The 26,523-nt window shown below is 47.8% G+C and overlaps 2 protein-coding genes and 1 long non-coding RNA gene across 3 annotated transcripts; 1 reads left to right on the forward strand and 2 right to left on the reverse strand.

Moving 5' to 3' along the window:
* Positions 1 to 337: 337 nt before the first annotated feature.
* LOC135370905 (uncharacterized) lies at positions 338 to 1,324 on the reverse strand. The gene has a single exon (XM_064604856.1). It carries the CDS (start codon positions 1,322 to 1,324, stop codon positions 338 to 340), a length of 987 nt encoding a protein of 328 aa, XP_064460926.1.
* A 14,709-nt stretch (positions 1,325 to 16,033) lies between these two features.
* On the reverse strand, positions 16,034 to 17,031 carry LOC135400786 (uncharacterized). The gene is made up of 3 exons (XR_010424646.1): positions 16,766 to 17,031; positions 16,552 to 16,664; positions 16,034 to 16,153 (listed from the first exon to the last, which is right to left on the reverse strand). It is a non-coding gene; the product is annotated as an uncharacterized LOC135400786 (long non-coding RNA).
* Positions 17,032 to 22,564: 5,533 nt separating this feature from the next.
* LOC135371069 (uncharacterized) lies at positions 22,565 to 24,166 on the forward strand. The gene has a single exon (XM_064605092.1). It carries the CDS (start codon positions 22,565 to 22,567, stop codon positions 24,164 to 24,166), a length of 1,602 nt encoding a protein of 533 aa, XP_064461162.1.
* Positions 24,167 to 26,523: the final 2,357 nt, after the last annotated feature.

Here is a 26,523-nt window from a genome sequence, read left to right on the forward strand (position 1 = left end):
GATCTGGCAGCTTGTTGCGCAGACTGCGCGCGTTCCACTGCATGAAGACAGCATTCCTATAGATTTGCTCCATGACCGAGGAAAAGGCTGTCAATCTCTAGAAGAGCCTTGACTTCGGGCAACCGCGCAGCCTCAGGGCAACAAGCAACAATGGCCTTCATAGCAGCAAGAACTAAGGGGATGATGACACAGAAGTCATTCGAAGACTGGGGGGATTGCCATTTCAGCCGTCGAGGCGCTGCCGGCAGAGTCTCGTCGGTCTTCCTTGGACCTCGCACTGCGGCCGCGAAAGTTGCACGGAGAGGAGTCGTAGCATTACGGATGTCATGCTGGCTATCTAGCAGCCGCACATGCCTACTCGGTTGAGGCTTAAATGCTTGTGGTTTGGGGTTTTGACTGTTGGTTTTGAGACCTGCTGAGGTGCCCTTTGGGATCTCGCAGTAGTTTGTGGTCGACCATCACTTTTGGCCGCCTGGAGACCTAAAGTTGAACCTCCGTCCGTTTGTGCACTACGTCGTGCCTTCCTGAACCCAGGGGAAGGGGTGTTGGTCAAAACACGAGCCTGAAAGCGCCTTGTAGCTGCCCTCTTCCGGGGACATAAAGAATGCGAAGCAGCATGCGGTCCCTCGCAGTTTGCACATTCCGGTTGGCGCCGCGCTGTACATTCCTTGAGTGTGTGCGGCTGAGAGCAAAACTTGCACCGTAGTGGCCATCGACAGCTTCGAGCAAGATGACCGAACCTCTGGCAGTGATAGCATTGCACTGGACTTTCCACATACTCATGCACCTTATGCGTTGAAAAGCCAAACTTAACTTCCTCAGGTATCCTTCTGTTGGACTTGAAGGTCAATATGACATTTCGAAGGGGGGTGTACTGGTCCGACCCATCTTCATGAGAGACATGCCGCACTTGACGCCAAGCGGCTATGACGCCATCCTCTCCCAAATACGAAGTGAGTTCCTCGTCGGTATACTCCAGTGGGACGTCATATATTTTCCCCATGTTATTAACGTATGAGGAGGGGATGGTGACAGTAACTGCCACCCCAGCCACTTCACTAAGGGTCATGAGATTAGACACTGCCCCTTCCGTCTGGACGAAGACACACATGGAGCCATCAGCGTTGACACGATGACGGAGAATTGATTCCTGGGCCGCAGAGCGAATAGTCTTCGCTACCACGTTGGGATTGACCTTCCAAAACGACTTTCCAGAATCAACTGGCTTAAACAATACAGGGATGCCTTGAGGCCTATTCTTCTTGTAAGTCACCAGCGTGAAAGGGTCCCCCATATCTTGGTCCAGTGATTCATCACCATTCATTGCATCACTGGTCTGACTTACGTCCTACACTTCTGTGCCTGCTGTTCGGTCCTCTGCCAGAGAAGGCTGTTGAAGCGACAGAAGTGAGAAAATACTCCAAAAGCCGGGTGATGAAGACATACTGTAAAACCTTTACTGCTCCGACTTGCACAACAATTAAAACAACACCACAGTAGACGTTTCGCCGCCTATCCGGATAGGCGGCGAAACGTCTACTGTGGTGTTGTTTTAATTGTTGTGCAAGTCGGAGCAGTAAAGGTTTTACAGCGACAGAAGTGTCCGTTCGCAAGGGGCGGAGTTCGACCGGTTTCTCCGTACCGGGGAGCGACTACGGCCTCGGGGAACCGCGTCGTGCGTTCCGGGGAGACCGGAACGACCACCATCACCATTCTTGGCCATCGGCCTGAAAGTGAGGGGTTTATTTGGGGCTTAAGATAGCTAGGTTACCTTAGGGCTAACGAAGAGCAGAACAAACCACGCCCGTGCTGCGCAGCTCCTAATAACCTAATCCTAATCCGCGTAATCCTAATAAGCAAATGCTCAAGTAATAAGTACATTATGTGAGATATTGCACAATTTCTTTAATCTAGTGCTGCTGCCACAGTTAACAAACCAAAAGGGAGCATGCAGTGGTCCTCACGAAGCGGCCGATGCAGACACAGCCTTTCCAGCGACGTAGGGCAGCAAGGTAGAAAAAAAAAAGTTGTCAAGCTTTAGCTTTGTGGCAGCCCAGTCACTCTCACAGAATTTGATGCGCTTCACAACCATGAACTTCTCTGAAAACACCACAAAATCTGTCCAACAGAGGCCTGAGAGGGCCATCTGTCCAAGAATTTGGTAGTAATAATCATGGCCGCGGTCCAGCCTGAAGACTCCGTGAGTATCATTCTTGACGCAATGACCGCTCCCAATGTCCTCGGATGACTTGCCCTTTAAACTGTAAGGGCACTTTACTTCTAAAAGGCCATGCACTGGCAGCTCTGTTGGGTCGAAGACCAGCCGGTCTGGGGACGCACCCCACCAGGGACATGAGGGGTCAACAAAGAGCCCGCACCGAAATGCTTCTACGTCATGGCCCCTTGTCTTCATTAAGGCAATGTACCTCTCAACGGCAGCATGTTCATTGGAGATTCCATACCTGCACAAGCAATGAGAGGCGTATATTATATATCGCTCGAACATATATTTCTATGTTAATGTGCATTATATTTTGTAACATGCAAAGATGCAGGCACAGTACAGACGACCTATGTACTTACTGGATCGCTCGTACACGGGACAAGTCCTTGTGCGCCGTCAGTGTCTTCAGACCTTTTTCTGTCCATGTGGACCGCTTGACAACAACCCCAAACGAGGATGCAGTTACACGATGGAGACGTGCTTCTCTCCACAAAGCACTTTCAGCCTGTAGCCTTGTGTTTTGCTCCAGTGAAACCGCTTCATCAGAGGAGGTTTCGAGTGCCTGAGTATAAATAAGACACCGATTAAGACACACATCTGTACACATGCGGCCAGCACCCAGATGGTTACCGAAAAAATGCACAAATGTGCATCTCAGCTGCCTGTGTATGTATTCGAATGTTGAGACTATCTAGGTACCTCAAGTATTGATGTCTGGTCGAGAGGGCACGTCCCAGATAGGTGTCGCCACTGCCTGCACGAGCGGAAGCGCTGGGGTCTTGTTGGCACTGCATCGGTTCTCTCGTTAGAACAGGCAATCTCTGGTGACAATAAAGCCTGATATCCATGGGGAAGAACAGGCTTCAGGTACTGTAGGGGCCTTGCAAGCGGAGTCGGTCCATTCATTGATGTGCTTTCCACCAGGTCAGCATTTTGCAGTTGCCTTATGAAAGCTGACGAAGCAACAGCAGCAAGGCCTTCTCCCAGGTCCTTTATTCTAGTAGCTGCATCGCCAAACCTCTGGTCACCCTTCCTTGCGTCGTAGAACCGGGACTTTATGGGCTCACACAGCCCTTTTTCACGCACACTCCTCCAGTCAACGAACTCGAGTGGAAGAGGAGCTAACGGCCTGCTTCGTGGGCGCCGCCACTGCTGTGGCAGTTCTGTGCAACTTACTTCAAGAGGGGCTTCCTTGTAGCCGTTGTTCTTTAGGAGCACAAGCAATGGCTCCAGATACCATTGACACCGATTGCACACAGGTCCCTTGCGGATTTTACATGTCCAGAAGCAGCCAACACGATGTTCACATGGTACGGCTGTGACGTCTTCCTTTGGCTTCTGTAGCATGCGCACTTGACTAGCACATCACCAGGGCTGAAAAGATACAGGAAATGAGGAGCTATAAGTCAGTGCAAAACTCTTAACGCGGTTAACACCTAAAACGCATACGATAGAATGTTGGAACGTTTCTTAAAGCACTGTCATATCTTCTCATTCTGCAGCTGGAGCCTTTGACCAATGAACTCGAACTCACTCCAAGCGCGTTCAATTTCGTAATAAGTACTGAAAGGTTCAAAACTTTTGCGACCTTTCCACTTCTTTAGAATAGTTAACAATTTTTGTTATAACCAGACGTCATTCGTACTTATGTTTGGTCTTTGCGTTTGAATGGTAGCACTGGCGCCGTAAGTAGAGAACCATCGGCTGCTATCATTCTGAAGTTAAGCTTACTGTGATCGTCGGCAAGTGGGATCAACATAGCACACACTCGAAACCTACGGCTGGTCTGGCGATGCTTGTCACGCGACAGGCGTCTCCAAACACAATCAAGCAATGTAAAAATGTGGGCCGTACCTGGATGCCGACAAAGCGATGCGAATAGAAGCGAACGACTCGCACAAGAGCTTGTGGCTGCGCTGGTTAGCGCGGCTAGACGTCCCGGACACACTCAGACGCTCGCATATCGCGTCCACACACCTTTGGGAAAATCCAGCTGGGATTTTTGTCAAATCCCTCAACCAGTTTATGTTTTCATTCGCCATCGTGTATTCGCTTACAGAGATCCCGAATGTCCAGCCCAAAGCATGGCGGATTGCTCCAGTGTTGCCTTCCACTCGAATGTTGTCAGACTGACTTTTGAAAAGGGTCTATTGCGGGCACATGGAGTAGTGGCAGACACCTGAAAACGATACATTTTGTCGTTATATATGAGTAATCAAAAATATACCTTCCCACATGTTTCGTTTTGTCGTTTGTAAGAAGCGCTAGTAAGGGAACAGCACTTGGCTGGTCACATGCAAGCCACAACGCGAGAGGTGCCGATATTCCGATTACAATTAATTAATTAAAATTGATTAAAAATGAAAAGTCTAGAACCATGCACACTTCCCATGCAACTACTTCCCCAGCATCGTGAGACACGACACCCATGTATTCACGTACAGTGTAATGTGAAATGATACGCAGGAATCAAAAAGATGCCAACATACCTGTAATCCATTGTCTCATAACTTTGCTTCGTTTCTGGCAGCTACATTGAAGTGCAATGCACGATTTACAAGTTTTGTCAGCGGAGGCACAGTAAGCGGGTTTCGCCGCCGCGAAAATAGTGTCGCCGCTGGCATTTCCCGCCAAATTCCGGCTATTTACTTTTCATTGGCTCCGGTCCCCCACGTGACCTTTCTCGATCATGATTGGCTGAGGCTCATTTAACCGGTGGATTCGCCCGCGTTCGTTTCTCCGAGGCGCCGACCCAGGCGCCGGCTCTAAAGCGAAACGCACCGCCTCCAAAATACTGTCGCCACCGGCGCGCGCGCTCGGAAGATCTCTAATTGGCTGCGCATTATATGTATAAATATTTGGATGCTCATTGGTCTCCAAGAACTGGCGTCACTTTCCTTCGCGCTGATTGGGCGAGAGTCATTTGATTGACGCGCGAGTATCCAAACGGTCGGTCGGTCGAACGGAGGAGAAAGAAAAACGACGGAGGAGAGAGGAGACGTCGTCACGTCTGTCCGGCGACGCGTGTTCCCTCGAACTGCAACCGTTGTGGTTGTGCACGCAGACACTAGCGGGTAGTTTGAGGGTTTTGAATGCTTTAGATTTAGATTGTGGCGAACTGCTAATGTGAGAACGGAATGGCACATCCACGTGATCATCGCAATAGCGGGAAGCGAACATGACAGGGAATCCCTGCACCTCCACTAGGACGCAGAAATCGTCAGAAAGGAAGTCTGCACTCTTTCCGACGTACCGCAGGTGAACGGCAAGACAAGTTTCATTACTGTTTGTGACCGGTACGTTAGCGGCGTTTCATTGTGCAGTGCATTGCCGTAACTTGTACGTTTCTGATATGCCGCTAATCAAATTATGTGTGGTTATGCTAGTTGCCTCTCATGCACGTCGCAGCCGTTCATTCACTGTGATCTACGAACATTTGTGACAAGTGCGCTTTGGTGTTCAAATACGAAATAAAGATCGATTGCCTATCATAGCAGTGATTTTCGTGCAGAGTTACGGATCATCAATATATTTTTTTTTTTTTTTTGTTTTAGTTCTCCCGCAGCCATGGGCAACAACGACGCACATAGCTCTGAACTTCTTGGCATTGGCTTCTGAACTGCCCTTCGATGTCGAAGCACCTAAAGCTCCAGTGAAGCCTGTTACAAGACGTAAAAAGATATGTACTGTAGCTTTTTCGAGGCAGTTCCCGAGGACAAATAAACTTGATTTGTCATACACCAACGCTTTTTGATTGTCTGCTTTGGGACAGCATGATCGTTGCTCTACAGCAATCGCCGAAGACAAACGGACGAGGCTGGGGGGTAGGGGGGACAAGAGGAGAGACGAAAAACCAGAGGAGAAAAGGGGGAGGAGGTTGAGAAAGGAGGTCGGTCTGCGCATGCGCACTGGGCCCCAGCTTTTTTCCCGCGCTGCAGCTCGGGGACGCTGTGAGTAGAGGTGTGCGCCGTGGGCATTTGTTCCGGCTAGTGATGGGCAAGTCAGTTCACTTTTGTGAACTAATTCATTTAGTTCAGTTCACTCCACTGAACTATCTAAAAGAATAGTTCATTCGTTCACCTGTTCGCAATTAAACACAATCAAGTAATATAGTCCCAAACTTTAAAGTGGCTCGACCAAGAGAGATACAACAAAATGATGTTGCAATTCAGTTTTCCAAAGGTTCGAGAACATCAACATAGCAAACGTAATGTTTTAGGTCGCTTTTTTATTTTGCTTTAATTTTATACGTATATTTTTAACGAGAAAAGTAATGCACAGATCAATATGCAAGGTGCCGTCGTCGTTCAATGTTACAATCGTGTATTTCTGATCACTTACGTCTGCTTGCTGCGAACTTGAGAACACAGAAGTGTGATAGAGTAACTGCAGTTTCAACTCATTTCATTCAAATGCATGAGAGAGCTTGAAGAAAAGTACAACGTCTAGCGTTGTGGAGGAAAAATTGGGAAGCTTGTAGTGTATTGCCTCAAAAATAGCGTGCCCACTCCAGGGCGTGCCAGTCACAAGCAGTCAGCCAGAAGTCAGAACATAACGGCGCCACTAGCAGTCCACAACTGCGAGAAGGAGCTCAGAGCGATCTCAGCGCAAGCAGTTCTAAATGACTTACTCTTGTTCAGCGTTCGTCGTTCATATAGTTCACCTTGTCCACAGTACTTCAATCCATACGGCGTCCAAAGCCGCTCTGCTGGCTCTCCCTCCCCGCGCTTTTCCTTAAGCGCATGCGCTGTGGACGAGTAACAGTTCTGACAGGCGCTGCGAATACTTCCAAACGACCCGCGGCATCGTTTAGTTCTTTAGTTCATCCAGTTCTCTTCCTTCACACGGCCCACTCGAAGCTCTCCCTCCCCGCGCCACCCGCGCTTTTCCTTAAGCGCATGCGCTGTGGGCTAGCACCTTCTCTGACGGGCAACGGTAGGCCCTGCGAGTGCTTCAAAACGTCCCGCGGCATCGTTTAGTTCTTTAGTTCATCCAGTTCTCTTCCTTCACACAGTCCACTTGAGGCTCTGCCTCGCCGCACCACCCGCGCTTTTCCTTAAGCGTATGCGCTGCGGACGAGCAGCAGTTCTGACAGGCAACGGCAGGCTATGCGAGTACTTCAAAACGACTCGCGACGTCGTTTAGTTCTTTAGTTCATCCAGTTCAGTTCCTTCACACCTTCACACACTCCACTTCAGCGCAGCGTCACAGCCACTCAAGGCCACAGCGTATGCGCCGTGGTCTCCCGCCCTTCTTCTTGCGCGCATGTGCTTCGTTAGCTTTACAAAACGTTCGTTAGATGGCGCAGATGTCACACTTGGAAGCGTATCAAAGCGTATGGGGTATGCGTTGTGGGTGTCGAGGCTCAATGAACTGAATTGCGGAACTGATGTTTTGGTTGTCGGCAGTGGCGTAGCCAGACTTCCAAGGTAGGGGGGGCTCGATACGAAACCCCCCCCCCGCTGATCCTGTGTGCGACAACACACACATACTTGTGCACACTGCAAACTGGGGATGAAAAAAAAAAGGAACGAAAATAGTTGATTTGGACGTTCACAATACGATTACATGTATAGGCTGTCATGACCAATGAGGTGGTGTCACGAGGTTGGAAGTATTTTGAAAAGCTCATACTTCGAAAACCATTCAAGAGTGCTTCTTAGATAGACGCCATGAACTGCAAGAACTTTCGCGATCGTCAGACTGGTCCCCCCCCCCCCCCCCATATTATGTTCTCCTCGGATTTGCACGATTTGTGTGGGTCGGTCCGTGGCAGGTAGGGGGGGCTCGAGCCCCCCCTAGCCCCCCCGTGGCTACGCCACTGGTTGTCGGTGAACTAGTTCGTTCAGTTCACCCGAATGACCAGTTCAGTTTGAAGGGTTCGTCCACGGCCGACACATCACTAGTTCCGGCGGCGACGTAGAGCACGTTGAAGGACCGGCGACGTCAGCGGCGTCACGCCGATGCTGTCTTCTCGGCGTAAGCGCTGTGCAGTGTTGCCAAATCTGGGGAAAAGTCGCTAAATTTAGCGGATTTCGGGGTCTGTCTAGCGACAAAATTTTGTATTTGGGATTAGCGGATTTTTTGGTGACTTTCTGACATGTTCAGCGACTTTTTAGCGACACAAATATTCCTTCATGAAGTCAGGAAGAATCGTGATTTTCCTGTCACATTTCAGTGGCCCACAAGCTCTAGCGAAGAATAATATGAAATTGCGCCACTTTTCGCTGGCCCTAACTCCTCAGGGCCAATCACCGATAACGGAGATCTCTCAGCGTGCTCCCTGCAGCGTGAAGTGGTGCAGTTTCGTTGTTGTTCTTCGCAGCGCTAGTTTTTTTTAGCTGTTTCCAGTTTGCCCCATTTCTGGCGCGCCACGTGGCCTAGACGCAAGCGCTTTGCAAAATACCTCTTAAGTAACATCAGAAATACCGCAAGAGCTGGGTGATGCTGCCAGTATTCAAGGGATAGCTTCGTCCAGTCAAAGACTGACACAAGGGTGCTGTGCACCTATATTGCAAGCGTGAGATTTATGCGAGGTTGTCAGACAAGCAGGTCGCAAAAACACGAGAAGGCATCGGAACTTTTTGTAAGCAATAAACAAACCATGTTCAGTGCCTCCGGTGACAAAACGAGAAAAAGTTCTGCAGAAGATGTTCAAGATGCCGAATTTCATTTACTTTCTCTCATTCTTATCCACTCATGCCCATTTTTTCATGTACTGTCTTGGCCATCCACTGCGCTAATTCGCTGAATCATCTTGGTAGGGCTGTCACCATATTGATTCATAACATGCAACGAGCAAAAAGGGCACAATAGCGGCAGCGACTTTTTTTAGCGACTTTCAGTTTCAATTTTAGCGACTTTTAGCGACTTTTCGGGGCGCCACTAGCGACTTCCTGCGAATGAGATTTGGCAACACTGGCGCTGTGGGCTGTCAATATGTGTTCTCTTCTCCGACGGGGACGCACGGACAGCTCAGAGCCGGGGTATTTTCTCCATCATAGACACTGAGACGGTAGCCGTATTTATTCTACCTTGCGCCATACAAGTACATCAGCACTGGATAGTATTATGAAAGAAAACCAACACACAAAGGAACATTAGGAGAAGTAGAACTTCGAGAAGGTCGTCGCCCAAGAACTTCCGACAGGGCACGTTAAGAGCCGGTTTCGCTGGAAAAAACAACATATCTAGACAATCACAACGACGAGCCATCCCTTCACAGGACGACGACGCGTCAAAGCTCTGTCCACTGCTCCAGTGGCTCTTTTTCAGAAACTATAGTAAAGATATATGTAAATATGCAAACGTTAGAAAACGATAGGACATAAGGCGCACCCACCACGTCATTGAATAGTATTTTTACAGAGGCTGTAGTTATCATGAATAATACTGTAAAACCTTTTAATTTCGCAGCCCTAAATTTTCGCGAGTTCAGTAGGGATATGTTCGCAACAACTAAATTTCGCGCGCTCCTCGAGCTCCTCCTGCTCTGCTTTGAAATTTTTGTGTTCCCTTAAAGTTCGCGAATTTTGTCAATTCGCAATATCGCGAAAATTAAGGGCTCGCGAAATAAAAGGGTTTTACAGTATAAGCTTGCCCTGAGCGAGTGGATTGAGCTAGGCTGGCACGCTTCGCGCGAATAACAAGTCCTGCAATTCCGCGATTGATAACACCCTTTCTGACGGGGTGCTTTTCGCCGGCACACACAAAATGCACTATTTCCCACGCACTTTTCGACCGCAGAAAGAGCGACGGGCGATCCTGAGAGGACCACGTGGTTTGGAGCGATCGAGCTGATTGGTGTAGGCGCTAATCTGTTTGCCAGATAGATCGCTTTCCAACCCAGATAAGGCGAAGCTCGCGTCATTTCTGCGCTCGGAAATTGCGTACTTCTCGTTTCGGCTGGTTTGCTTAGCGACATTCAGAGTCGGTATTTCAACATACGTGCGCGTTTAAGAATTTCTTAAACATGGAACGGCTTTCAACGAGGAATATCTTCCGTTCTGCTCTCTCGCTTTTGCGCGGAATCCACTAATTAAAGAATTAATGCATCTTAGGTAATTGATGATTATGCAGTTACATACTTTCCTCGGGAACATATTCGCCCGACCAACTCAAAAACGGCATCTATTTTGTTCCGCTAGATTTTTTTTTTACAAAAATTCTGTAACGAATAAAAAACAAAACACACTCTGTATGGATAATGACCAGTGACATGGTGTTGGTGGATGAACGGCAAGCAACCTGCAAGAACTGAGTGACAAGTGACTATGAAACTAAATTGTATAGCATCAACAGCATATTAGTGATGAAATTCTTACTGCTAAAAACACCACAAATGAAGCTTGGGTCCTAAGATGCAAGAAAAACCAACAAAAATATTAGGTATGGGACAGATTTTTTATAGAAATTGATCAAAATGGGCACGTTATACAGCCACGCCGATTTTTCAACACCGGCGGTGGCGGCGCGCCGACAGTTTTGGCGCGGCGGCGACGGCGAGGTCCAGACCATCGGCGGCGGCGCTTCGGCGCGGCGGCGCACACCTCTAGCTGTGAGACTTACCGTGTATTCACACGAGCGACATTCCCCCAGAAGCGGAAGATGCGAAAAGCGTCATAGCGTTCTGCTGTCACGTGAGCGCGAGCGCTCAACGTCGCGTCTTCACGTACACTGCTAACCGTGGGGAATATCCTGCTACACAGCCACAAGATATTCCGTAGCAGACGACAGGAAATCACGCTGACGGTGTCGTCTGCTAAGTGTCGTCTGCTAAATGCGCAGTACGCCACTCCCGATATTCCGCATCGTGTGAATGCTCAAAATAGCAGGGGACGGAACTTCGGCTCTGTAAGCAGTGTGCAGTGTTTTCGCTTCTTCTTCCACAAGAATATTCCGTGAGGATGTCGCTCGTGTGAATACAGGGTTACTTGGCCTTCGGGAGAGGAAAATCAGTTGCGCTGCGCATGCGCTAGAAGGGATGTCACGTGTCTCTCTTTGCTGCCGCCGTGCCGTCTGCTCGCTTCGCGTGCGCATGCGCTAGCACACAGCGGTTTGTTTGCTTGAGGATGAGATTTGTGTTTGTGGTAGCGGTGAAGCAACTTTGCCAAATATTCCGTTCAAGTTCCTCGCTGGATGTCCCGCTCGTCCGTCGATGTTCAACAGGTGAGGGAACGTTTCAGCAACGCCTGCGAGTTTCATGCTCCCGGTTCAAAAGGTGAGGGCGTCTGTACAAAATTGTAAAATGGGCCGCTCTGTTACTACAGATGCAGCAAGTGCCAGTCCACTTTTTCTCAGCTGCACCTTCTCAGTCCAGGCAGCAACAGCACCAGGTGAATGTAGGTACACAACTTCCAAGTGAAAGACGCACGAGTGCAATTCTGAAGCTGGTAAGTACGTCTCATGCTACACACCATTCGCGTTCAGCGCTCTTATTTTGCATGTGTTGTAGCAAGTAATTCAGTGGCATAAACCGGCAGACTGGTGCGTAATGTACACCCATAGTGCCAAGTTGCACTAATTCTGGTGACGTGTTCGTAAAATCTGTGTAATCGGACTGTCTAATTGTCACCTGGTCGCGGTATATGAGTACGAAATATCGTGGTTTCGGCAGTTATCAATAATCTTTCGTTGTGCTTAATGGTTCCTATTACTTTGTATTTGTGTTTCTACTGAGGATTATCATACTGTATTCTTAACTGGAGCAACAAAATTACCAAACACATGAGGATTGTGTTGAAACTGAGGACACTGCTTATTTTTACTGATTTCAGATTTTCAGACATGGAGAGAAGAAATGCAGGATGCAGCCAAGAGTCATTTTACTAAAGGCACAGGGGTAAAAAGATTGAAAGATGGAGGTTTAAAGTGTTGTTATATTTGTAACTGATCGGGTGCTTTTACAGAGAAGAACGTCAAAGGAAAAAGGTCCATAAAATCATAAGGTTCTGTCAGGCATGGGGCAACCTGCATTGATGATTCGTCTGCATTGTTCCAGACTGGCAAGGTTCCAGGACACAACGGGACATTCCTCAGGGGCCCCCTACCATCTCGCTCATGATCAGAGCTGACAATTAAGGCGTAATGGTTTCAAATTTCCAAAGATTCTCTAAGAAGTGGCATGCATTTCAGAATTTGTATGAGTACAACACAACAGCGTGTACAGCCCGAGACAAAAGTTCACGGCACTACGCCTTTCTTCATGGGAGCGGTCCCCTGCCAGCTACCAGCAAAAGACTGAATAAGAAACGGGTCTATCTCTCAGTATGTGCGTCCGCTCTTGTTTGATGCTAGGGTGTCACTCCAATGGAGAAATGTGACACCATGGTGGTCCGTAAAGATTTGTATCAAGCTGCACATCGTACAACCCCGACAACTAACAAACACTGCTCGGTAAGGTCAGTGTTCCAATTTGAGATTTTGCTGCCTATTTCTTCCCAAAAGGCTGCTCTTGCTTGTGAACTCCGGTGTACCAAGACAAGTTCAGAACAAAGAATTTATAGTTAGACTTTGAAGGCAGTAGTCAACATAAATAAGTTTTACCTCTGAGATGATCATTCATCGAGCATTTGTCAGGAGGTTGTTAGAGGAATCAGTCAGACAGATGTGCTTCAGATGTTTTTTTTTTTTTTCAGTTTTCAGGTTTTTATTGTTATTCCATGACAGTATACACTGATACTGATAGTGGGCAAGCCCTGTTGAACAGTCCAAGACACAGTCAGTGCAAATGTCTACACAATTTGAGGGGAACAGAAATACCAAGAACACATGACAAGTATTACAAACAAATAGCAAATGAACAAAGAGAAATGCAAATCATCAAAAAGTAATTGCATGTCACCCTACGTATCAGCAGAAAAGCCCTGTTTGATGGTGTTTTTGAAGGATGCCAGATTATTGTTGGTACGAATGCGTACACCAGTGTTTCTCAAACTGTGGGTTACGAGCTGTTGAAAGATTCATTGTTTCATGCCCAACCAGAGGGTAAAGCTCAATTCATGTTCAAAGCATTAATGGACTGTCATGTGTTGTCAAATGACAGTGTTGCATTCATGAGTAAATGATGTAGATGTGAAGGTCCTTAAACATGAATTCAACAGAAATCCTCTGGCTGGGTGTATTTCCTGCTGCTTGGCACACTCTTGGAATCTGGTTGAAAACTGCCCTGCTACTATGGCTTTCTTCACACCATCTGTGCATCAATATTCGAACAGATTGTGACAAAAGTTGATGGAGGACCAGGGTGTTGCATTTCTTCATGGGAGTGACACTCTAGCGGCAAACAGGAGTGGCCACACACACTGAGAGGTGGACAGAACAGCCAGTCACCTGTTTCTTATTCGATATCTTCCTGCTAGCCAGCAGGGGGCCGCTCCGATGAGGTGCAAGGCAACAGGCTCATTGATATAGTGTCCAGCTGGAATTTGTGGTATTTTGGAACGATGTATTGCTAACGAGACCAGTAAAAATATCCAAAACTGGACCTGGACTGCGTGTTTGGCTCACTGAGGTTACCGAAGAGCTACGTTTCCTTGAGGTGTGAAACAAAGCTTGATAAAATGAATCAACCAAGTTGTGTGATCTAACTGGCCAATACTGAGTAGATTTACAATATAGATTTGCAATATCTTGAGGACTTTTGCTCTCTTGTAACAAATGCTAAATAAAAGCAATCAAGCATACATTGGAACTCATTTGCTGAGGCAAGACACATGAACATACAAACATATGTGATTGTGCTAGTTATTTTCACGCACATAGTATGATCTTCTGAATTCCCAGTAGCTGTTCGAACACATAGCTGCTTTCACATAGCTGCACCCGTTTTAACTCCTTGCATCTTTGTTGAGACAAAGCGGAGTTGTTTGGCATTTTTGTTCCGCAGTATCACAGCAGGTTTAGCACTGCATAGCCAAGATCGTACCTTTACTAGTGCATCTGGGAGGTCCCCATAGAACCCCCCATAATATTTTCTGGCTACCGCACGGATAGCCAACACTAGCATGAGACAAAGTAGAAGCCAACTTGAATATACAAGGTGTAATGATGTGCATGAAGAATTTTAAAATGATTGAGCATTGTATGCGAATTAAATTATCAAAAAGTTGATGAGAGTCATGTACCCCGGCCACCATATTTTTGATGATAACGAAAGACGGCAATTGAGCTGGTGTGATGCCAATATATTTTTCCTTTAATCTAATGAAATAATTATGCATTATATATAGTCGTGAAGAGTTTGCTGATGGATGTTGGAAGGGTGTACATTTCCTTAGATAAATCATTCACAAGAATACACACAGCGGCTTTGAGCTCACCAAGGTTTTATGCAATGCCAACTGATGTTAGTATTTTCATGGTAAAAAGCATCTGTTGCAGCTGAAGAAAACAATACCATCAGTCAGGGGCAGTTGTCTCGCTATATTGCAAGAGAGTACTCAGTACTGGAGAGATATAAACACACGGAATAAAACAAACTGCCTAGTGCAGTGAGTGGAAAGTTTATTCCACTTCTTATTGGCAGAATATTAACACAATTTTTTCTACAAGATTTCTCAGGTCAGAGCACTTTATAGGATATACAAATTGCCAATTATGTGTGTTATGTGTATGTATATCACCACACTTAAATGTATTTACCTGCTGTAATATACCCCACACCAAGCTAAAAATGGGGCATATTGTCTTCAGTTGAAAAGTCAATGCAGGAGAGCATGCATGGCTGTAAAGTGTTTCACCTGAACCATTACCCAAAATGTATGAAGTGGCAGTACACAACTATCACATAGAATGACCCATCTGTGGTGCTATGTGTAGAATCTATGCACACTTTTCTTTTGATGTTAACATTGCCTTGAGTTTGAGGGAAAGCACAGGACGAACACGGGACGAGACGAACACAAACACACGAACCAGCAAAGAAGCTTTAATACACGAAGTGAAGGAGAGACGGGTAAAAAGAAAGTGTACACTTCGGCATTAACATCAAGTCAACACCAGCTAACTTTCCTGCTCCTCCTGTGTTCATCACACTTTTGTTGGTGCCCAAATGCCTTAACAGCTATTTTTGCATGCCTGTCATGAGAACAAGCAAGAAATCCTCATCTTGCAACAAGTCAGTATTTCCTCGTTGAAAGACAGTAGGATCATCCTTCTTGCCTTTGTGTGTGAGGGAAAGCACTGGACTGTTTGTTTGGGCTCTGATAGAACTGACCAACAAGGCAACACTGGTTTGGTTGTCGTCGTGTTCCCTCTCACTGTAACATATATTATAGTCCCTCATGGTGATGTACAGGTACTGCCTTGTAGTGAGGTGAATTGGATCCTTTGAAACGTGCCATCCAGCACACCCCGAATACTGAGCTGCATAGTACGCTGAGTGCAATGCCGTCATAACATAAACAAATAGTTTCTGGAAGGTAAAAAAGGACATTACAGTACAACATAGTGTTTTACAAGTGCCTGTACGCCCGCAGCACATCGTTGCCATCGCGGCTTCTCCCGTACCTGTTTTTTTTTTCTTTTTTTAAGGAGTAGCAAGCTGGCACTTGCCTGGCTGACATCTCCTTTTGTGTGAATAAACATATACCCCCCCTGCACGGGCTGCCTCTATTACATCTTCCTCTGTTTTTGTAAGTGGGGTGTAGGACAGCCCCAAAATCATGTGCATAATAGGAAGCCTTAAAGACAAACGAGACCTTGCCAGTTTAGAACATTGCAGACATATCAGCAAGGCAGGTGTCCCCACGCCTGACGGAACCTTGTGATTTGATGGACCTTTTCCTTGTGTCCTCTCTGTAAAAGCACCCAATCAGTTACAAATATAATAACACTTTAAACCTCCATCTTTCAATCGTTTTACCCCTGTGCCTTTAGTAAAATGACTCTTGGCTGCATCCTGCATTTCTTCTCTCCATGCCTGAAAATCTGAAATCAGTAAAAATGAGCAATGTCCTCAGTTTCAACACAATCCTCACGTGTTTCGTAATTTTGTTGCTCCAGTTAAGAATAGAATGATAATTCTGAGTAAAAACACAAATACAAAATAATAGGAGTCATTAAGCACAACGAAAGATTACTGATAATTGCCGAAACCACGATATTTCTTACTCATATACCGACTTCGGTGTTAAGATAGAACCGGTGACAATTAGACAGTCCGATTACACAGATTTTCCGAACACATCACCAGAATTAGTCCAACTTGGCACTATGGGTGTACATTACGCACCAGTCTACCGGTTTATGTCACTGAATCACTTGCTACAACACATGCAAAATAAGAGCGTTGAACGCGAATGGTGTGTAGCATGAGACGTACTTACCAGCTTCAGAATTGCACTCGTGTGTCTTGGAAGTTATGTACATACACCTGGTACTGCTGCTGCCTGAACTGAGAGGGTGCAGCTGAGAAAAAGTGGACTGGCACTTGTTGCATCTGTAGTAACAGAGTGGCCCATTTTACAATCTTGTACAGACGCCCTCACCTTTTGAACCGCGAGCATGAAACTCGCAGGCGTTGCTGAAACGTTCCCTCACCTGTTGAACATCGACGGACGAGCGGGACATCCAGCGAGGAACTTGAACGGAATATTTGGCAAAGTTGCTTCACCGCTACCACAAACCACAAATCTCATCCTCAAGCAAACAAACCGCTGTGTGCTAGCGCATGCGCACGCGAAGCGAGCAGACGGCACGGCGGCGGCAAAGAGAGACACGTGACATCACTTCTAGCGCATGCGCAGCGCAACTGATTTTCCTCTCCCGAAGGCCAAGTAGCTGTGAGCGGCTCCTGGAGATCACGTGGTTTGGGCGCCCGCCATTTTCCCTGGACCATTGCGTAAACGGGAGCTTCCGGCGGATGGCCGACCCGTCTTACCGTTGTGTAGCTGGCGTCTACGTGGGCCACAGGGGTGACACAAACCCGCCATTGTTGTAACTACCCTCAAGCGGGTGCTTTTGGCAAAACTGCCATCTTGTCCTGGTCGCACGTCATAGAAAACGTCATTTTGAGGTCATGTGACTTTGTTTACATGTCGTTTTGCCGCTTACCGACATATTTTCGCCGTCATAACACCAAGAGATGACCGTATTTTGCCAGCGTAAACTATGTGGTGCTTCTTCCGCAACATGGTAGCCCATTTCACCTTAGTTTAAGTACATCGCATCGGCTCGGTAACTCTTAACGCGCGGTCGTCATCACATCTTTGGAAGTTGTCAACAATACGAGGCTTTACGTGTAAAACTGCGCGTTTTATTGTGAGATTATCGGGTAAAAATAATTACCGTGATCGAAAAACATCCAAAACGTCGTCCAGAAACAACAACCGCATTGTTTACAAACGGTTTGGCCGCCGATCGCGGGCGCCGCCATCTTTAAGGTCACGTGTGCCTTGACGTTTGCTGTGACGTGCGACCAGGACCTGTCCAGGATGCTTTGCGTTCGCCCAGCACGCTTTCGTCTACGGAGCAATGCATTGGATGCCACCCCTGTGACGTGGGCAGACGGTGATTTCGTTTCGTGGATTTCGAAGATGTTCGAGGCATGGACGAACGCCTGAATGAAAGGTAAGCAGACAAACGTATGATGCATGTCAGTGATCAGACGTTTAATACTGTCGCCTAACTGTGTGCATGGGGGTACGCCTTGTCCCGTATTACATCACTTTCTGCCGGTTATCAGTCATAATCCGGTTGATGTGCTATTCTGTGTGGCGTCACTTGTTGCGTTTTGTTCCGCTATTTGAATGTGTCTGATGTTTAATACACTGGTGTGCAGGAAAAGGAAAACAGCGTGCATCGCGTACGCAGGGCTCCTCGAATTTTCTCATTAGTCGACATTAGGCGCGTAACGATAGCATGTCTTACATAACGTATTCAGCCAATTAACGTTGCCTGTGCTCGGTTTTACCATATCATTAACGGGTTCTTTTTTTTTTTTATTCAGACACCGACAGCTGTTCGTGGCCTTGCGATCCGCGAGCATGTGGCCCCTGTAACCTGAAAATTCTACAGTTGTGCTGGGAAGAAGTGGATAGCTTCTGCAACTCATCACGTGCGACATATGTGTATAATATCTATACTTTCTCCAAACCGAATAGCTTCCCTTAAGGATTGTATAATACGATAGTCACGCTTTCTGTTGCTCGGGACTATTTATTCTTTAGTTATTCTGCAGCATCCTGTAATAATCGTGTAGATTTACTTGCATTCAAATGTTGCTTCTTGTTTATATGATTGCCGTGTCAATAAATTTGTACATGTGAATTCCTTCGTCTCCTGGATTTTCATTTTCTGCTTCCCGATAATATTAGCAGATGGCCTGGCGAAGCGTTCGGAACAGGGGGGGGGGGGTAGAGAATTCGAGTGAGAGGGTATGGAGAGGGCACGCAGCGCACATGCGCAGTTCGATCAGTCAGCGCGCGCTTTTTGGCGCCGTTTTCTGGCTACTATGTCGTGATTCGTTACGGATGATCACGTGGTCAAGGGGGGCGATGGTTTTCGTGGCGAAACTGTGGAAGCTACAGCTGCACTCCACTGGTTTCGTTTCGCCATGCTGCACATTTTGCAAGCACTGATCTCTATGTATAAAGGCTGGATAGCGGATGGGTGAGGGTATCGCAGGAAAGGGTACGCCAACCGGCCGCCATATTGCGGTGCTCAAAAGAGCCATTACAGCCCATAAGAATGCATGTAAGCTGTTACAGGTTATGCTGTTTGTGAGCGCTTCCCTTGCTGCTTCGCTAAAATTTTGCCACGGATCGCTGCAGAAATTCCTCGTGATTGGGTTCCTTACGTTTTTTGTTTGAAATCCCGCCACATACATGTTATTTCCTGTCTATTTTGTACGTGTTACGTTTCCTTTGTCGTCCGTCAGCGTGTGCAGCGTGTTGCTTCTCGTGTTTCTCCCGTTTCCTTTCTGCTCGGGGGTGTGGAATGCCAGGGAGCAGTATTCTCAGAATCGACTCTCGGCATTCAGCAATGTTTGGCACGTTTGTTTATGAAACCACCTTAATACGCTTGCATTACATTATGCTTTGCACAGGAAGTTTAGATATGACTAGTTATGACACGAAATGTCGAACGGCACTTCGAAAGGACTAGAATGAGATTAAGTATGTGATATAAAGGCTATATGACGGTAAAAACATATCGACTAGAAATATGTGCACTGGGGAGGTAAATGGCGGTAAAGACAGTTCAAAATGACTAGAGGCAGAGTGAATAAGTCATAAAAAGGCTAAGTAGCAAGGTCTTGTGGTGAAAGCTCCAACATCGAAGTATCACAAGTCCAGTTGCAAAAGCAAGTTTGAAGCAGTCAACCAGGTAAGTGAGTAGAGTGCATTACTGGTTGTTGACTACTGTCAACCTTGACAATTCCTTTCGCAGATGAGGCCTGGCTGTCACCTTCTCTGTATATTCCTTGGCAAGGTGGTACAGTCTGATCCTGCTGTAGCACTGGGAAACTCCTTTGATAAGACGGATCACATGGTTTTCATTTGGGCTGCATTCGAACATATGTTGTCGCAAACTGGGGCAGATGCTGGGCAGCAGTGATGTTGATGAGATATGTTGCAAGACTGCTCTCGTTAGAAGCTCCCCAACCTCAGCATGCGGAGGTAAACATCCATTGGAAATGTTAAGCATCTGCCTAACGAGCTTCTCGGCAATTTTGCAGCTGGTGACAACACTGTCGGATGGCATGAAAATTTGGATACGCATATTTTGGACGCTCATCGGCCATAACTCTTTATTTGTGTGTGTGTGTGTGTTTTTAGATTCCGATTTTTTTAATTGTTATTCCCTGATCTCGTGTACATTGATAACAGAGCTGTTGGGTCAAGCTTCGAATTCCTCTCGTCACTGCCACCCCACTTTGCATTTTCCATAGTGCGTCCAAAATAGGTGGGTGAATCCTGTTTTCAACAAATGAGAGAGCAACGTCATTCGGGATGATGGTTGGTTGGGAGTGCGGTATGCGATGAAGTTCCGTTTCAACAGTGTAGGAAGTTTGAGTGCACTTGGTGCGGATCGAATACAGTCGACAGTTTTTGTTGAATGCATGAGAACCCTGCACTCTAAAAACCGAACTTCACCGCATAGCACGCTCTGTGCCAACGATTGCCACGAATGATAGGGTTATCGCTTCTGATTCGAGGAGAGAGGGAGGGTTACACTTTTTTGTGTCAATTATCATATATCAATATGGATATATGATAATTGACACAATACAAAATAATCATTACGACATGACTAAAGAGTGCACTATTTTGACAAGCGAAATTGGAGTTCCAAGAAGGGGGCACGGCCCCCCTTGCCCCCTCTCGGTACGCCCACTGGGTGATTCCATCTCAACTCAGGCAGGGTGGTCCGGACACCATCACCGATTTCCCTTGAAAAAAGATATGTTGTACCGCAACACGCATACACACAGGAGCAACAAATATTTTGGCTCTATGTGTTGTGGCCCGCCCGAAAAAAATTCCCAAAGAAATTGACTCGGCGACGGAGCTTTCTGACGGAACGACTTTGACATTTTATTCCTCGCCATCGGACGGTCCCAAACTGTAGATTTTTTTTGCACAATATGTCAGCTACAATGACTTTCAGCGTGTGCAAACAGCACCGGTCAATTCTATTTTGATCTTTAATTAAAAATCGCCAAACAAAATTCACATTTTGCCCATATTTGTCTTTACGCTGTACTCCTGCTATATACGCCATCGAGATATATGAGGCACTGCTGTGTAGGTCGAAGCGTGCTCTTTAAATTGATTTCAAATTTACATGTCTGTACCTTGCCCACTTTCGTCAAGGCGGTGTAGAGTACAGCTCTGTTTTCAAAAATGGGGTTTTTTGGACTCTCGTTTCTCAAAAACCCCACCTCTGATTTCCTTCATATTTTGTAGTTATATAGCCAAGGCTATGCCCTACATGTGTTCGCGAAACGGAAGGTTCCCTCTCAGCACAACTCGGGACAGCGCGCAACAAACGTGGAGTGCGGAACACACGATGTACACCGCGACCGGGAGAACTACGCCAGAGAGTTAACAGGATTATTGGCGTCTGCTACTGCCGACGTCTCCTGCTTTGAATGACAGAGCTCAGGATGCAGGCCTACCACAAATCCCATCCTAGCAATATATTTTGAGTCTTTCTGACTCGTTTTTCCCACAGTCGAATCTCAATGCCATTCACGTGAAGTTCAGCGACGTTCTGAGTCGGTGGCTTGTGTTTCCGACATGAATTTATCATTGGAGAAACTTTGCATCATCTTTGTCCCCCCGCACCCCGCTCTCCCGGATATGTACTGTCCTGCACGGCCTCGCAACACCAGTCACCCAGCGACACCCGTTTCGGTCGCTTGCAGTATCCTCTGGACAGTCCGAAGTCCAGGTCGCAGAGGAGTTCTGTTCGCGCTTGACGTCAGCGCCGGCCAACGCCCTTACGTCACCTTGTGATATTCCTGTAGCCTTGGAGCCGTCGATGGAGCCATGCTTAGACGTTCCCTTCTCCCTCTTTGAGCTCGAGTCCGCCATAGCACACTCACCCATGCACACCTCTCCAGGGGCAGACCAGGTCACGTACAAGGCACTCCGCAACCTCCCTCGCAGCGGGCGCGAAGCCCTCCTCAAGCTCTTTAACGAATCATGGCGTTCAGGATGCGTCCCGCAGCAGTGGAAAACGGCGATGGTGGTTCCCATCCTCAAACCAGGGAAATCCCCTCATAACATCGACTCCTTCAGGCCAATAGCCCTGACAAGCTGCGTCGGAAAGGTTATGGAGCGCATGGTGTCCTCCCGCCTCAACTGGTACCTCGAGTCCACGATGTTCTTCCCTGAAGCCATGGCAGGTTTTCGGCAAGGCAGGTCGTCAATTGACAATGTCATCGACATTGTCTCCAGCACACAGCAAGCACGCTCTGAAGGGAAGCTCACTGTGGCGGTCTTCCTGGACGTGATGAAGGCCTACAACAGCGTCCTCCACAGCACCATCGTCGCGACGCTTCAAGAAGCGGGAGTGGGCAACCGCCCGCTCTCGTGGATACAAGATTTCCTCTGCAACCGGTCCCTGTTTATTCGTACTGCCGACGGCGACACCGCTACCTTTGCTGTGCAGCGCGGCGTTCCAGGGCTGTGTGCTCAGTCCCCTCTTCTTTAATGTCATCGTGGTCTCCCTCCCTTCACAAATAAGTACTGATGTCAACGTTACGATCTACGCGGACGACATTTGCCTTTGGACATCATCCACCCGCCGGGACACTATCCAACGCCGCCTACAAGGCGCTCTCAACACCGTCGAGTCCTACCTCTCCGACCGTGGTCTCTCCGTGTCCCCATGCAAAACGTCGGCCATGGCCTTCTCTCGCCGTTCCTTCCAGAATTACCCCCTTCGAGTTCCTTCCGACAGTGCACATACCTAGGCATAACCATTGACGCAGGGCTATCGTGGTCGCCACATGTCAGGGTCCTGTCTTCCAAAGCCAACAGCCTTGCAAATGTGCTGCGCCGCATCTCCGGCGCCTCCTGGGGGCCGTCGTACGCTGACCTCCGCCATGTGCACAACTCGCTCACGCTGGGCGCTCTCCGCTACAGCCTCCCGGTCCTGCACGGTCTTGGCCGTACCGGAGAGAGGGAACTCTTAAACATCCAGGCCCGTAGCCTCCGTATCTGTCTCGGCGTCCCAAGGACGTCCGAAACCTTCTCGGTCCTTGCAGAGGCGGGAGAACCCCCGGCCCCCATCCTCCGCGACAAGGAGACCCTCCGAACCTACGCGCGCTTCATCACACGGCACCCCCTGCATCATCTGCGAACGATACCGCAGAAGTACCCGGACTCTGCGTTCGGCGACGCCATTCGCAGACTCAACGGGCGCCTTCCGCCTGCACCGGCGGGGTCGTTCGCACCCCCTATGTGGACCTTCGACCGACCCACAACGATAACACGCATCCCCGGCCTCCCTCGCAAGCATGACACACCCACGGGGGTCGCGCGGCAGCGTGCGTTGGAGCACATTTACTCGCTTCATGACCAGCGAGTACCCATATACACCGATGGCTCGGTGATACCAAGCGGGTCGGCAGCAGCCTTCTACGTGCCTCACGCCCACTGCAGCCATGGGTTTAAACTGCCGTACGAGACTTCATCCACCGAAACCGAAATGATCGCCATTTATGAAGCCCTGAAGTTCATCTCGGCATCCGTTCCCGCACCATGGACCATCTTCACAGACAGCAAGGCTGCGCTAGAAGTGCTGTCATCATTCTCGATCCCCCTTGTTCAGGACATTGGCGCGCTCATCGTTCAGTGCCTCAGCCGTCTCGCCCGCGCGGGCCACAGCGTTTGGCTTCAGTGGGTCCCCGGTCACACAGGCCTCCCCGGCAACACATCCGCCGACGCCGCTGCGAAGCAGGCCCACACCTCTGCACCATTGTTATCGGTCCCGCTATCACCCTCGTCATGCCGACTCCACATACGCCGCATGTGCGCCCAGCACACTCGCCTCTTCACTGAGAGTGCCGTCCCAGCCCGCACTTTCCTTCATTCCATCGATCCCAAGATGGAGCTCACCATCCCACTGAGCCTCACTCGAAGGGAGAGCTCACTCCTTCACCGCTTACGACTCAACGTCGCTAAGACCCCATCGCGCCAGTTCCTCATGGGCAACATAGGTTCTCCACTATGCACGAAATGTGGTGTGGTGGCGGACACTACCCACCTCCTCCTGCACTGCCGCCTTTACTCATCAGCCAGAGCCGCACTTGAGCAACAGCTCACACACCTCGGCCTGCACCTCACGCTGCGGACCTTATTCGGCACCGTCCAGTGGCACCGCCCGACAGTGCGAAGTCACCAGACTGCTCCTCCGGTACCTCGCTGCAACCGACCTACTGGTCGCCCTGTGAACCGGACTATGCCCGCCTGGGTACTCTCTTTCTGATTCTTTTTTATTTTATTTTTTAATTCTTCGTTTTTATTTTTCTTTCTCTTTTTTATTTTATTTTTGGGAATAGCAAGCCGACACCCTGTCTGGCTGACCTTTCCCTCGTTCCTCTTCTTTGTTTGTTTGTTTGTTATCATTAAACATATCCCCCCCCCCCCGACATGAATTCCAAGTACAGTATGGATTGCGTGTACTGTGCTGGCTGTGCTGTGCTATGGTAGCCATCTCAAGCAAAAAAAAAATCGAAAGAACTACGCTTTTGTTATCAGAAACAAGTTGGGAATGCCGGGCAGAATGATGCCTTGAACTGTGATACCATCAAAATGTAATAATCGCGTGCAATAAAACAGAACTGTACACTTTTTAAGCATCTAGTCGTCAAGAAATGGTTTATGTATAATGTATATATATATATATATATATATATGTTTTTTTTTGTTTTTGTTTTTGTTTTTCAGAAAAACGATAATACAGATCGCGAAGCTTGTAAGGTATAACCTGGCTGGACGACATGGTTAATGTTTCTTTTCAGAAGGTTCTCTTGTTGTTCCTTGGAAACTCTGAACATCTTGACAGTGACGCGTCCATCTCCTTCCACGTTTTTCGTTAACATGTGGGAAGACTGGATTCCAACAGCGGTTCGCGCTGTCTTCCATTCTTCCTTCTTTGAGGCCCGGTATGTTTCTAGGGAACTTGTTTCTAATAACAAAAGCGTCGTTCTTTTGATTTTTTTGCTTAAGATGCATACCATAGCACCGCACAGTCAGCACAGTTACACGCGATCCATACTGTACTTGGAGTTCATCTCGAAAACACAAGCCATCGACTCAGAACGTCGCTGAACTTCACGTGAGCGGCATTGAGATCCGACTGTGGGGAAAACGAGACAGAAAGACTCAAAATATATTGCTAGGATGGGATTTGCGGTAGGTCTGCATCCTGAGCTCTGTCATTCAAAGCCGGAGACGTCGGCAGTAGCAGACGGCAATAATCCTGTTAACTCTCTGGCGTGGTTCTCCCGGTCGCTGTGTACATCGTGTGCTCCGCACTCCACGTTTGTTGCGGGCTATCCCGAGTTGTGCTTAGAGGGAACCTTCCGTTTTGCGAACACATATAGATCATAGACTGGGCTATATAACTACAAAATATGAAGGAAATCGGAGGTGGGGTTTTTGAGAAACGAGAGTCCAAAAAACTCCATTTTTGAAAATATAGCGGTACTCTAGACCGCCTTGACGAAAGTGGGCAAGGCACAGACATGTGAATTTGAGATCAATTTAAAGAGCACGCTTCGACCTACACAGCGGTGCCTCATATATCTCGATGGCATATATAGCAGGAGTACAGCGTTTGGACAAGTATGAGCAAAATGTGAATTTTGTTGCAACTTTGGCGATTTTTAATTAAAGATCGAAATAGAATTGATCGGTGCTGTTTGCACACGCTGAAAGTCGTTGTACCTGACATACTGTGCAAAAAAAATCTATAGTTTGGGACGGTCCGATGGCGAGGAATGAAATGTCAAAATCGTTTTGTCAGAAAGCTCCGTCGCCGAGTCAATTTCTTTGGGATTTTTTTTCGGGCGGACCACAACACATAGAGCCAAAATATTTGTTGCGCCTGTGTGTATGCGTGCTGCAGTAGCACATATATTTTTTCAAGGGAAATCGGTGATGGTGTCCGGACACCACTGCCTGAGTTGAGATGGAATCGCCCGGCTACACTTTGGCTCGATATTCGACTTAAAATCTAGACTATTTGTCTAGACTTCGCCTGTGGCTTCCCCGAAGATACCTGCGGCTCGATGCCCAACTTTTCGTTATTCCGTTCCACGCGATAAATGCATAGTTTCGACTTTGGCAACATGTCCCTAAACCTGGGGGGAAGGACAAAAGACAAAACACAAAAACGAACAGCACAAGACAAGGCCCACACCAGCAATGAAAGTTTTATTATAGCAGGTACAAATATACAACGTGAAGACACCAGGTAGGGGAAAGGGGACGCCGCTTTGCCATTTCCGAAGAAGCAAACATGACGCCTGACATCGTATGCATTCAACAGTATGAGCAAAGAGTAAAAAAAGCCGAGTAAAAAAAAGCAGAAAGGCCGACGTGGCCGACAAGGAAGCCTCACGTATATATATATTTTTTTTTTGCTTGTCTTGTGCTGTTCGTTTTTGTGTTTCGTCTTTTGTCCTTCCCCAGTCCTTCCTTTTGTCCTTCAAGCTCAGGGACATGTTGCCGACGTGATGGAACGCTTGCCGTAGTCGGCCACACTCAGACGTGCAACGTAATTTTTCGTAAAGGGAGTATGAAATTTCCCGAACCCCCATAACTTTTTTTTTCTTCTGG

Source organism: Ornithodoros turicata, chromosome 1, assembly GCF_037126465.1.
Source record: "Ornithodoros turicata isolate Travis chromosome 1, ASM3712646v1, whole genome shotgun sequence".
Classification (NCBI taxonomy): Eukaryota; Metazoa; Arthropoda; class Arachnida; order Ixodida; family Argasidae; genus Ornithodoros; species Ornithodoros turicata.